This window comes from Silene latifolia, chromosome 3, assembly GCF_048544455.1.
Source record: "Silene latifolia isolate original U9 population chromosome 3, ASM4854445v1, whole genome shotgun sequence".
In the NCBI taxonomy this organism is placed as follows: Eukaryota; Viridiplantae; Streptophyta; class Magnoliopsida; order Caryophyllales; family Caryophyllaceae; genus Silene; species Silene latifolia.
In genome coordinates this window covers 150,666,164-150,679,953 of record NC_133528.1, presented here as the reverse complement: position 1 = coordinate 150,679,953, position 13,790 = coordinate 150,666,164, and the positions used below count along the sequence as shown (strand labels likewise).

General features: G+C 41.3%; 1 protein-coding gene across 1 annotated transcript in view; it reads right to left on the bottom strand.

Annotated features, from left to right (window-relative positions):
• LOC141649969 (uncharacterized) overlaps positions 1-2,214 on the bottom strand; it is a 29,740-nt gene extending 27,526 nt beyond the window's left edge. Inside the window, exons 1-2 of the mRNA XM_074458632.1 lie at positions 524-2,214; positions 4-430 (exon numbers count right to left, since the gene is read on the bottom strand). Coding sequence (XP_074314733.1) covers positions 4-430; positions 524-2,214 — 2,118 coding nt within the window. The remainder of the gene's footprint in view (positions 1-3; positions 431-523) is intronic.
• Between the last annotated feature and the right edge of the window lie 11,576 nt (positions 2,215-13,790).

Here is a 13,790-nt window from a genome sequence, read left to right as displayed (position 1 = left end):
CACCTTAGAAGGATCCACCATTACACCTTCCTTTGAGATGATATGCCCCAAAAACGACACCTCCTTTAACCAGAATTCACACTTAGAAAACTTTGCATACCATTTTTGTTTACGAAGAATATCGAGTATTGCGCGAAGATGCACTTTATGCTCGTTCTCATCATTGGAATAGATCAAGATGTCATCAATGAAAACCACCACACACTTATCCAAAAACTCCCTGAAAGTCCTATTCATCTGGTCCATGAAAACTGCAGGAGCATTTGTCAAACCAAAAGGCATCACCTTAAACTCATAATGACCATATCTTGTACTAAAAGCTGTCTTCGGGATGTCAGCCTCTTTAACTGGAATCTGATGATAGCCCGATCTCAGATCAATCTTGGAGAACACACCTGCACCCCTCAACTGATCGAACAAATCATTAATCCTGGGCAACGGGTACTTATTCTTGATGGTCACGCGGTTCAGCTCACGGTAGTCTATACATAATCTCATACTACCATCCTTCTTCTTGACGAACAAAACAGGAGCACCCCAAGGAGAAGCACTCGGGCGGATAAAACCCTTCTCGATCATCTCATCTAACTGCTTCTTCAATTCTTGCAATTCGATAGGAGCCATACGATATGGAGCCTTCGCAATAGGTCCGGTCCCTGGTACAAGATCGATAGCAAACTCAACATCCCTCTCCGGAGGTATACCTGGTAGCTCATCTGGAAAAACATCTGCATACTCACTGACTACCGGAACCTCTTCAAGTTTCGGTAACAATGGAGCACTCGTCACCACACATAAATACACTTCATGTCCTTTCCTCTGCATGCCAATAAGCTTCATTGCTGAAATTAACTTGATACCTGGTTGCATTCTCATTCCCTTATAAGTCAACTTCGTACCACACAGACTCTTAAGAAAAATCTTCTGGTCTCGGCATTGAAATCTAGCATCGTAACAGGATAACCAATCCATGCCTAGAATGATGTCAAACTCGGCTAAAGAGAAACTAATAAGAGTAGCTGGAAGGATAGATCCCACAATAGAGATAGGAACATCCTTGAATACCGTGGAACATGAAACAACTTCGCCGGACGGTAAAGATATAGGAGTGGTCTCAGCAGAATGGGAAACAAGAGCAGCTTTCTTGGCAAAGGATACGGATATAAAAGATAGAGATGCGCCAGTATCGAATAAAATATAAGCAGGAATATCTGAAACTGTAAACATACCAGCAATCACATCTGGGTGTGCCTCAGCCTCAGCACGGCTCATCACGAAGATACGTCCCTTCGGCTTAGGAACATTCGCTGCAGGAGGAGTAGTATTTTTCTTGGGACAATCAGCAGCTTTGTGACCTTGTTCTTTGCAATTATAACATCCCAAAGGATTACCCTTACAGTCCCTCCCAGGATGGTAGGTCTTCTGGCAACTGTAGCATACTTTGTCCTTGCTCGGAACATTCTTCTGAAATCCTTTCTGGTTCTCATGCTTGCCCTTCTTGAAACTGTAGGACTGCGAAGTAGAAGGAGTAAATGGCCTCTTGGAAGATTTAGCAGTCTCAGCTACCGCTTCAAGTCTGACAGCTTCAATAGCACCCTCAGCCCAAAGAGCTTCATCGTAAACACGCGCGAATGTATCAGTATCCCTTCTCACCATACCCTGGATCTTAGCCTTTAACCCCTGCCTGAAAAAGAATGTCTTCTGTGCTTCATTAGGAATCATAGGTTCAGCAAAATGGGCTAGAGCATTAAACTGGTCAGTATATTCTTGTACGGATGAATCCCCTTGCTTGAAATTCAGGAACTCTGCCATCTTCTGGTGTTTCAATTGAGCAGGATAGAATCTTGCTTCCAAAAGAGTCTTGAATCTCTCCCAGCCAAAACATGGTTCCAAAGTAGCAGTGGGACCAGTCATAGCCCACCAACGATCAGCTTCCTTCTCGAGAAAATGTGCAGCAATGTTAACTTTATCGGCCTCTGCAACACGGTACAGAATGAAATTCTTCTCCATGTCTCTGGTCCACTCTGACATCAGCACAGGATCAACAGTTCCATCATAAATCTTGGCGTTACTCCTCGCAATCTGGCTTGCAATATTGGTATACTGGTTCTGGTTGTTGTTGTTGTTGTTGTTGTTGTTCTGGTTCTGATTCTGGAGCAAATGAGTAAGAGCTTCGAGAATCGCATTGTTCACGTTACCAGGTCTGCCTGTCATCTTTACTCAAAATAAGCCAAGGTTAGACCCTAACAATGGTGCTAATCACCCAAGCAAACAAACACATGCAGCCTACCACCTTAGGTCCTTAACTGTCTACCCATCTCTCACTTTAGTCATTAAGGTTAAGCTTAAAATTTAATATTTTATTTGGGTTTACCGAGTGTAAGCGTCGGGAGCAACCATACTCGATACCAATCTGTAACAACCACGGTAAAACAAGAATGTAAACTAAGTTCAAGGTGGCGGAAACACCTCAACACCGCGGTAGCTACTGAATAAAAACCAAGTACTCAAATGGAAATACAAGGTCTACGGGGAATAAATACCCCTATATCCAAAAGGAAATAAGAGTTTTAACCAAAGTTAAATAAAACTAAAAGAGTGCGCTAAACAAAGGCGCTCGCTAGCTCACTCGATGCAACCCCAGACAAAATAAGCAACCATCATCCACCTGTCAGTCATAAGAATGACAGCCACAGTCAGTGGGGAGTAACTCGGACGTCCTCCCAGCCATATTACATCACGATAAAGCAACCAAGTAATTAAGATAGATCAATAATGAACAAATGACTCACCAATAACATATTATACAATTAAAATTATAAACTCATTATAAATTAATCATACTTTAAACTAAATAAATCAAATGATTCATTTAATAAAGGTAAACTTATTATACCAAACATATTAAATCAGTTACCACTCAGTAAGGCGAAACGTTAAGGCAACCCATCACTGTTACCTTATCCCTACGGTAGGACTACGATAAATATACGGTCCTAGTCTAAGTATGGCCACACTCTCGGGACAAACGCTCCGATTAGACGATCACCAAGCCTATAAACATCCGGGCTGATGACCCCATAGACTCCATATTAGCCTATAAACAACCGGGCTAATAGGACGACTCCGACCTGCCTAGACTGCCCATACACACAGCTACTAGGATACAAGTGAAGCGGATAATAAAAGACAGATTCATACTTACGTTGGTTAACTAATTAATATAGCCAAACAAATATAAAACTTACGACAGTCAGTTGAATGCAAAATGACAACAGCATCCACAAACATGCTTTTAATATTATATACTACATACTATACCTGACAAACTTATGACAGTCAGTTGAATGCAAAAATGACAACAGCATCCACAAACATGCTTTTAATATTATAACGCATATTATAGCATGACCGAACCCGTTAAGACATTAGTGTAAATAAAGTATTAGTCAACAAAATATCCCATTAATATTTTATAGTTAGTTTGGAAAAGGAGAATCTTATAGAAGACATGAAACAATCAATGAAACGCTATGCTAGAAATTTATATTGTAACCATTTGAATAAGAAAATGAGTCAAGCAGCAAACAATAACCACAACTCTTTTACTCGACTAAAAGCTTAGATCGCAGCCACACGAAACTGGTACGACAGCATAAAATACAACAATTCACAATAGAACTTATAAAACGTTTTGAACGATTATTAACCAATCCAGCATACGAGATCGCAAACCGCAATGTAATACCGAGGACAGTCGTCGACGTTACCTTTTTAGCGCTTAATCTTCAATGGAATCGTCAACAACGTAAGAGTCGGCGTCCGGGTCGTCCGAGTTTGAGCCTACGTTGAAAACGGAACGGAAACGGCGTTAAACATACACGTTTTAAAGCTACTGGGCAACCTATTATATGAGGCGAAGTAAAACGGAAATGGTACGAATGGAAAGCTTACCGCGAGATGAAGAGAATGGCGCAAAAATTACTGGAAACCGTTAAGAAACGAGAGAGAACTGAACTACCGAAAATGGGAGTTCGCTAAGCTAGAATAACGAAGAAGTAAAAGAGGATTGCTTGGTTTGCGGAAATAAGGAATTGGTTTTTTTGAAAAAGATAGAATAAGATATAGTAGAACTTTCAGTTTGGCCGTCTTACTCTTATAGATTTAAGTCCAATATGGATTAATGGATTATCTATTCCTTCCACAAACTATATCTTTATCTAACCTATTAGGCTATTAGTATATATTTATGTTGTTCTTACTTTTGCTTTCTACATAAGTTATTCTGCCGCCCACTCATAAGCTTTTGTTTTGTTTATTTAAAGCCGTCCCACTCATCCATGTTAGCTATCTACAATTATATATATTGGCCTAGTCATTACCTTTTCGTTGGCCTAGCACTCAAGATTCTTCTCCTCTATTAAATACACCATCATCATCATTCCAAATTCCTCAAAATAATCACTCAACTTTTCTTTATAAGTGGTACTATTATTTTAAGGGCACCACGTTAAAACTCGCCATTAACTAATATTATGGCAGGAAAAAGCGGGTGTTACAGTCTCCCCTACTTTTAAAAAGTTTCGCCCTCGAAACTTAACACGAGAAAACGAAGTTAAAAAAATGTGAAAGAAAGGATCGAATTAAATAGGACAATAATAATTAATCACCTCTCTCAAAAGATGTGGGTGCTTTACTCGCATAGAGTCTTCGATTTCCCATGTCTCTTCCTCGAACTTGTCGCACCTCCAAAGGACTTTAACTAAAGGTACAACCTTATTTCTAAGGCGTTTTTCCTTCTTATCCAAGATGCGAATCGGTCGTTCCTCGTAGGTTAGGTTAGGCTCAATTTCCAAGACTTCAGTCTGCAGGACGTGACTGGGATCGCTAATGTACTTCCTCAGCTGAGAAACATGGAACACGTCATGAACCTTCCCAAGACTAGCTGGCAACTCCAACCTATACGCCACTGGACCAAATCTCTTGATCACCTCATAAGGACCCACATACTTAGGACTCAGCTTCCCTTTGATCCCAAACCTTTTAACACCCTTCATCGGAGAAACTTTGAGAAACACCTTGTCACCCACCTCGAACTCTAAAGGTCGTCGTCTTATATCTGCATAAGATTTCTGTCTATCTTGAGCTGCCTTCATCCTTTCTCGAATCAGTTTGACGCCGTCAATAGTCTCTTGTAGCTTCTCAGGACCCAATTCACGGACTTCACTAGCTTGATCCCAACATAATGGACTGCGGCATTTCCTCCCGTACAAAGCCTCATAAGGAGCCATCTTGATGCTTGCATGATAACTGTTGTTGTAGGAAAACTCGACCAAAGGTAAATTCTTCTCCCAACTCGCTTGAAAATCCAAGGCACAAGCACGGAGCATGTCTTCAAGGGTTTGAATAGTTCTCTCCGTCATCCATCCGTAGCGGCATGAAAAGTCAGTACTCATCATTAACTTGCTACCCATAGCCTTCTGCAACGCTTGCCAAAAACGGGAGCAAAATCTTGGATCTCGATCGGACACAATCTCCAAAGGAACACCGTGATATCTTACTATCTCATTCACATAAGCACTTGCCAAACGATCTAAACTCCAAGTCTCCTTGATTGGCACGAAACGAGCACACTTCGTCAGACGATCCACGATCACCCAAACGGCATCTTTACCACCAACAGTTCTTGGCAATGCCATCACAAAGTCCATAGAGATAGACTCCCACTTCCAAGTAGGAATCGCCAACGGTTGCAACAAACCACCTGGTCTCTTATGATCAATTTTAACTCAACGACAAGTAAGACACTTACTCACATACTCAGCAATGTCATTCCTCATGCGGGGCCACCAAAACTGGAGCTTCAAATCTTGATACATCTTATCACCACCTGGATGCACTGAATACGGTGTGTTATGCGCCTCACTTAAAATCTTTACTTTCAACTCGACAACATCAGGGATACACCATCTACCTCGAAACTTAAGAACCCCATCTGGATTGACTTCAAAACCAACAGCTTTACCACTATCCAACTTAGAACGGATCTCAGCCAACTTAGAATCAGCTACCTGCCTCTCTCGGATCTCCTGGAATAACTCCGGTTCAGCCACCATGGCATTCAGACATGCACTACTAGGTTCCACAAATTCCAAATTAAGCTTCCTGAACTCTGTACACAAATCATCTGGCAAAATTCTGATAGAGTTAACAGAATGAACGGTCTTCCTACTGAGAGCATCAGCTACAACATTGGCCTTCCCTTCATGATAAAGCAACTCCACATCATAATCATTAACCAACTCTAACCAGCGTCTTTGTCTCGCGTTTAAGTCCTTCTGAGTGAAAATGTACTTGAGACTCTTGTGGTCGGTGTAGATGCGGCATTGAACTCCAATCAAGTAGTGTCGCCATATCTTAAGAGCATGTACCACAGCTGCTAACTCTATATCGTGCGTCGGATAATTCACCTCGTGAACTTTCAACTGCCTTGAAGCATATGCAATCACCTTTCTATTTTGCATCAGGACACACCCCAACCCATTCTTAGAAGCATCGCAAAAGATGTCAAAATCAACACCATCTTCGGGTAAGGTCAAAACAGGAGCGATGGTCGGTCTTGCTTTCAACTCTTGAAAAGCTTTCTCACATGCCTCAGACCAAATAAACTTTGATTCCTTTTTCAGCAATTGAGTCATCGGTCTCGCCAGTTTAGAAAAATCCTTGACAAATCTGCGGTAATAACCAGCCAAACCCAAGAAGCTTCGAATCTCATTGACATTAGTTGGACTCTTCCATTCCAAAACAGCCTCCACCTTAGAAGGATCCACCATTACACCTTCCTTTGAGATGATATGCCCCAAAAACGACACCTCCTTTAACCAGAATTCACACTTAGAAAACTTTGCATACCATTTTTGTTTACGAAGAATATCGAGTATTGCGCGAAGATGCACTTTATGCTCGTTCTCATCATTGGAATAGATCAAGATGTCATCAATGAAAACCACCACACACTTATCCAAAAACTCCCTGAAAGTCCTATTCATCTGGTCCATGAAAACTGCAGGAGCATTTGTCAAACCAAAAGGCATCACCTTAAACTCATAATGACCATATCTTGTACTAAAAGCTGTCTTCGGGATGTCAGCCTCTTTAACTGGAATCTGATGATAGCCCGATCTCAGATCAATCTTGGAGAACACACCTGCACCCCTCAACTGATCGAACAAATCATTAATCCTGGGCAACGGGTACTTATTCTTGATGGTCACGCGGTTCAGCTCACGGTAGTCTATACATAATCTCATACTACCATCCTTCTTCTTGACGAACAAAACAGGAGCACCCCAAGGAGAAGCACTCGGGCGGATAAAACCCTTCTCGATCATCTCATCTAACTGCTTCTTCAATTCTTGCAATTCGATAGGAGCCATACGATATGGAGCCTTCGCAATAGGTCCGGTCCCCAGGTACAAGATCGATAGCAAACTCAACATCCCTCTCCCGGAGGTATACCCGTAGCTCATCCGGAAAAACATCTCGCATACTCATCGACTACCGGAACCTCTTCAAGTTTCGGTAACAATGGAGCACTCGTCACCACACATAAATACACTTCATGTCCTTTCCTCTGCATGCCAATAAGCTTCATTGCTGAAATTAACTTGATACCTGGTTGCATTCTCATTCCCTTATAAGTCAACTTCGTACCACACGGAGACTCTTAAGAAAAATCTTCCTGTCTCGGCATTGAAATCTAGCATCGTAACAGGATAACCAATCCATGCCTAGAATGATGTCAAACTCGGCTAAAGAGAAACTAATAAGAGTAGCTGGAAGGATAGATCCCACAATAGAGATAGGAACATCCTTGAATACCGTGGAACATGAAACAACTTCACGGACGGTAAAGATATAGGAGTGGTCTCAAAGAGAATGGGAAACAAGAGCAGCTTTCTTGGCAAAGGATACGGATATAAAAGATAGAGATGCGCCATGATCGAATAAAATATAAGCAGAATATCTCAAACTGTAAACATACCAAAGAATCACATCTGGGTGTGCCTCAGCCTCGGCACGGCTCATCACGAAGATACGTCCCTTCGGCTTAGGAACATTCGCTGCAGGAGGAGTAGTATTTTTCTTGGGACAATCAGCAGCTTTGTGACCTTGTTCTTTGCAATTATAACATCCCAAAGGATTACCCTTACAGTCCCTCCCAGGATGGTAGGTCTTCCGCAATCGTAGCATACTTTGTCCTTGCTCGGAACATTCTTCTCAAATCCTTTCTGTTCTCATGCTTGCCCTTCTTGAAACTGTAGGACTGCGAAGTAGAAGGAGTAAATGGCCTCTTGGAAGATTTAGCAGTCTCAGCTACCGCTTCAAGTCTGACAGCTTCAATAGCACCCTCAGCCCAAAGAGCTTCATCGTAAACACGCGCGAATGTATCAGTATCCCTTCTCACCATACCCTGGATCTTAGCCTTTAACCCCTGCCTGAAAAAGAATGTCTTCTGTGCTTCATTAGGAATCATAGGTTCAGCAAAATGGGCTAGAGCATTAAACTGGTCAGTATATTCTTGTACGGATGAATCCCCTTGCTTGAAATTCAGGAACTCTGCCATCTTCTGGTGTTTCAATTGAGCAGGATAGAATCTTGCTTCCAAAAGAGTCTTGAATCTCTCCCAGCCAAAACATGGTTCCAAAGTAGCAGTGGGACCAGTCATAGCCCACCAACGATCAGCTTCCTTCTCGAGAAAATGTGCAGCAATGTTAACTTTATCGGCCTCTGCAACACGGTACAGAATGAAATTCTTCTCCATGTCTCTGGTCCACTCTGACATCAGCACAGGATCAACAGTTCCATCATAAATCTTGGCGTTACTCCTCGCAATCTGGCTTGCAATATTGGTATACTGGTTCTGGTTGTTGTTGTTGTTGTTGTTGTTGTTCTGGTTCTGATTCTGGAGCAAATGAGTAAGAGCTTCGAGAATCGCATTGTTCACGTTACCAGGTCTGCCTGTCATCTTTACTCAAAATAAGCCAAGGTTAGACCCTAACAATGGTGCTAATCACCCAAGCAAACAAACACATGCAGCCTACCACCTTAGGTCCTTAACTGTCTACCCATCTCTCACTTTAGTCATTAAGGTTAAGCTTAAAATTTAATATTTTATTTGGGTTTACCGAGTGTAAGCGTCGGGAGCAACCATACTCTGATACCAACTGTAACAACCACGGTAAAACAAGAATGTAAACTAAGTTCAAGGTGGCGGAAACACCTCAACACCGCGGTAGCTACTGAATAAAAACCAAGTACTCAAATGGAAATACAAGGTCTACGGGGAATAAATACCCCTATATCCAAAAGGAAATAAGAGTTTTAACCAAAGTTAAATAAAACTAAAAGAGTGCGCTAAACAAAGGCGCTCGCTAGCTCACTCGATGCAACCCCAGACAAAATAAGCAACCATCATCCACCTGTCAGTCATAAGAATGACAGCCACAGTCAGTGGGGAGTAACTCGGACGTCCTCCCAGCCATATTACATCACGATAAAGCAACCAAGTAATTAAGATAGATCAATAATGAACAAATGACTCACCAATAACATATTATACAATTAAAATTATAAACTCATTATAAATTAATCATACTTTAAACTAAATAAATCAAATGATTCATTTAATAAAGGTAAACTTATTATACCAAACATATTAAATCAGTTACCACTCAGTAAGGCGAAACGTTAAGGCAACCCATCACTGTTACCTTATCCCTACGGTAGGACTACGATAAATATACGGTCCTAGTCTAAGTATGGCCACACTCTCGGGACAAACGCTCCGATTAGACGATCACCAAGCCTATAAACATCCGGGCTGATGACCCCATAGACTCCATATTAGCCTATAAACAACCGGGCTAATAGGACGACTCCGACCTGCCTAGACTGCCCATACACACAGCTACTAGGATACAAGTGAAGCGGATAATAAAAGATGATTCATACTTACGTTGGTTAACTAATTAATATAGCCAAACAAATATAAAACTTACGACATCGTCATTGAATGCAAAATGACAACAAAGATCCACAAACATGCTTTTAATATTATATACTACATACTATACGACAAACTTATGACATCGATTGAATGCAAAAATGACAACAAAGATCCACAAACATGCTTTTAATATTATAACGCATATTATAGCATGACCGAACCCGTTAAGACATTAGTGTAAATAAAGTATTAGTCAACAAAATATCCCATTAATATTTTATAGTTAGTTTGGAAAAGGAGAATCTTATAGAAGACATGAAACAATCAATGAAACGCTATGCTAGAAATTTATATTGTAACCATTTGAATAAGAAAATGAGTCAAGCGAAAGAAACAATAACCACAACTCTTTTACTCGACTAAAAGCTTAGATCGCACCACACGAAACGGTACGACAAAGATAAAATACAACAATTCACAATAGAACTTATAAAACGTTTTGAACGATTATTAACCAATCCAGCATACGAGATCGCAAACCGCAATGTAATACCGAGGACAGTCGTCGACGTTACCTTTTTAGCGCTTAATCTTCAATGGAATCGTCAACAACGTAAGAGTCGGCGTCCGGGTCGTCCGAGTTTGAGCCTACGTTGAAAACGGAACGGAAACGGCGTTAAACATACACGTTTTAAAGCTCTTGGGCAACCTATTATATGAGGCGAAGTAAAACGGAAATGGTACGAATGGAAAGCTTACCGCGAGATGAAGAGAATGGCGCAAAATTACGGAAACCGTTAAGAAACGAGAGAGAATCGAACTACCGAAAATGGGAGTTCGCTAAGCTAGAATAACGAAGAAGTAAAAGAGGATTGCTTGGTTTGCGGAAATAAGGAATTGGTTTTTTTGAAAAAGATAGAATAAGATATAGTAGAACTTTCAGTTTGGCCGTCTTACTCTTATAGATTTAAGTCCAATATGGATTAATGGATTATCTATTCCTTCCACAAACTATATCTTTATCTAACCTATTAGGCTATTAGTATATATTTATGTTGTTCTTACTTTTGCTTTCTACATAAGTTATTCTGCCGCCCACTCATAAGCTTTTGTTTTGTTTATTTAAAGCCGTCCCACTCATCCATGTTAGCTATCTACAATTATATATATTGGCCTAGTCTCATTACCTTTTCGTTGGCCTAGCACTCAAAGATTCTTCTCCTCTATTAAATACACCATCATCATCATTCCAAATTCCTCAAAATAATCACTCAACTTTTCTTTATAAGTGGTACTATTATTTTAAGGGCACCACGTTAAAACTCGCCATTAACTAATATTATGGCGGGAAAAAGCGGGTGTTACTGATCTCCCCTACTTTTAAAAAGTTTCGCCCTCGAAACTTAACACGAAAAAACGGTTAAAAAAATGTGAAAGAAAGGATCGAATTAAATAGGACAATAATAATTAATCACCTCTCTCAAAAAGATGTGGGTGCTTTACTCGCATAGAGTCTTGATTTCCCATGTCTCTTCCTCGAACTTGTCGCACCTCCAAAGGACTTTAACTAAAGGTACAACCTTATTTCTAAGGCGTTTTTCCTTCTTATCCAAGATGCGAATCGGTCGTTCCTCGTAGGTTAGGTTAGGCTCAATTTCCAAGACTTGATCTGCAGACGTGGATTGGGATCGCTAATGTACTTCCTCAGCTGAGAAACATGGAACACGTCATGAACCTTCCCAAGACTAGCTGGCAACTCCAACCTATACGCCACTGGACCAAATCTCTTGATCACCTCATAAGGACCCACATACTTAGGACTCAGCTTCCCTTTGATCCCAAACCTTTTAACACCCTTCATCGGAGAAACTTTGAGAAACACCTTGTCACCCACCTCGAACTCTAAAGGTCGTCGTCTTATATCTGCATAAGATTTCTGTCTATCTTGAGCTGCCTTCATCCTTTCTCGAATCAGTTTGACGCCGTCAATAGTCTCTTGTAGCTTCTCAGGACCCAATTCACGGACTTCACTAGCTTGATCCCAACATAATGGACTGCGGCATTTCCTCCCGTACAAAGCCTCATAAGGAGCCATCTTGATGCTTGCATGATAACTGTTGTTGTAGGAAAACTCGACCAAAGGTAAATTCTTCTCCCAACTCGCTTGAAAATCCAAGGCACAAGCACGGAGCATGTCTTCAAGGGTTTGAATAGTTCTCTCCGTCTGTCCATCTGTAGCGGCATGAAAAGCTGTACTCATCATTAACTTGCTACCCATAGCCTTCTGCAACGCTTGCCAAAAACGGGAACAAAATCTTGGATCTCGATCGGACACAATCTCCAAAGGAACACCGTGATATCTTACTATCTCATTCACATAAGCACTTGCCAAACGATCTAAACTCCAAGTCTCCTTGATTGGCACGAAACGAGCACACTTCGTCAGACGATCCACGATCACCCAAACGGCATCTTTACCACCAACAGTTCTTGGCAATGCCATCACAAAGTCCATAGAGATAGACTCCCACTTCCAAGTAGGAATCGCCAACGGTTGCAACAAACCACCTGGTCTCTTATGATCAATTTTAACCTGCTGACAAGTAAGACACTTACTCACATACTCAGCAATGTCATTCCTCATGCGGGGCCACCAAAACTGGAGCTTCAAATCTTGATACATCTTATCACCACCTGGATGCACTGAATACGGTGTGTTATGCGCCTCACTTAAAATCTTTACTTTCAACTCGACAACATCAGGGATACACCATCTACCTCGAAACTTAAGAACCCCATCTGGATTGACTTCAAAACCAACAGCTTTACCACTATCCAACTTAGAACGGATCTCAGCCAACTTAGAATCAGCTACCTGCCTCTCTCGGATCTCCTGGAATAACTCCGGTTCAGCCACCATGGCATTCAGACATGCACTACTAGGTTCCACAAATTCCAAATTAAGCTTCCTGAACTCTGTACACAAATCATCTGGCAAAATTCTGATAGAGTTAACAGAATGAACGGTCTTCCTACTGAGAGCATCAGCTACAACATTGGCCTTCCCTTCATGATAAAGCAACTCCACATCATAATCATTAACCAACTCTAACCAGCGTCTTTGTCTCGCGTTTAAGTCCTTCTGAGTGAAAATGTACTTGAGACTCTTGTGGTCGGTGTAGATGCGGCATTGAACTCCAATCAAGTAGTGTCGCCATATCTTAAGAGCATGTACCACAGCTGCTAACTCTATATCGTGCGTCGGATAATTCACCTCGTGAACTTTCAACTGCCTTGAAGCATATGCAATCACCTTTCTATTTTGCATCAGGACACACCCCAACCCATTCTTAGAAGCATCGCAAAAGATGTCAAAATCAACACCATCTTCGGGTAAGGTCAAAACAGGAGCAGTAGTCAGTCTTGCTTTCAACTCTTGAAAAGCTTTCTCACATGCCTCAGACCAAATAAACTTTGATTCCTTTTTCAGCAATTGAGTCATCGGTCTCGCCAGTTTAGAAAAATCCTTGACAAATCTGCGGTAATAACCAGCCAAACCCAAGAAGCTTCGAATCTCATTGACATTAGTTGGACTCTTCCATTCCAAAACAGCCTCCACCTTAGAAGGATCCACCATTACACCTTCCTTTGAGATGATATGCCCCAAAAACGACACCTCCTTTAACCAGAATTCACACTTAGAAAACTTTGCATACCATTTTTGTTTACGAAGAATATCGAGTATTGCGCGAAGATGCACTTTATGCTCGTTCTCATCATT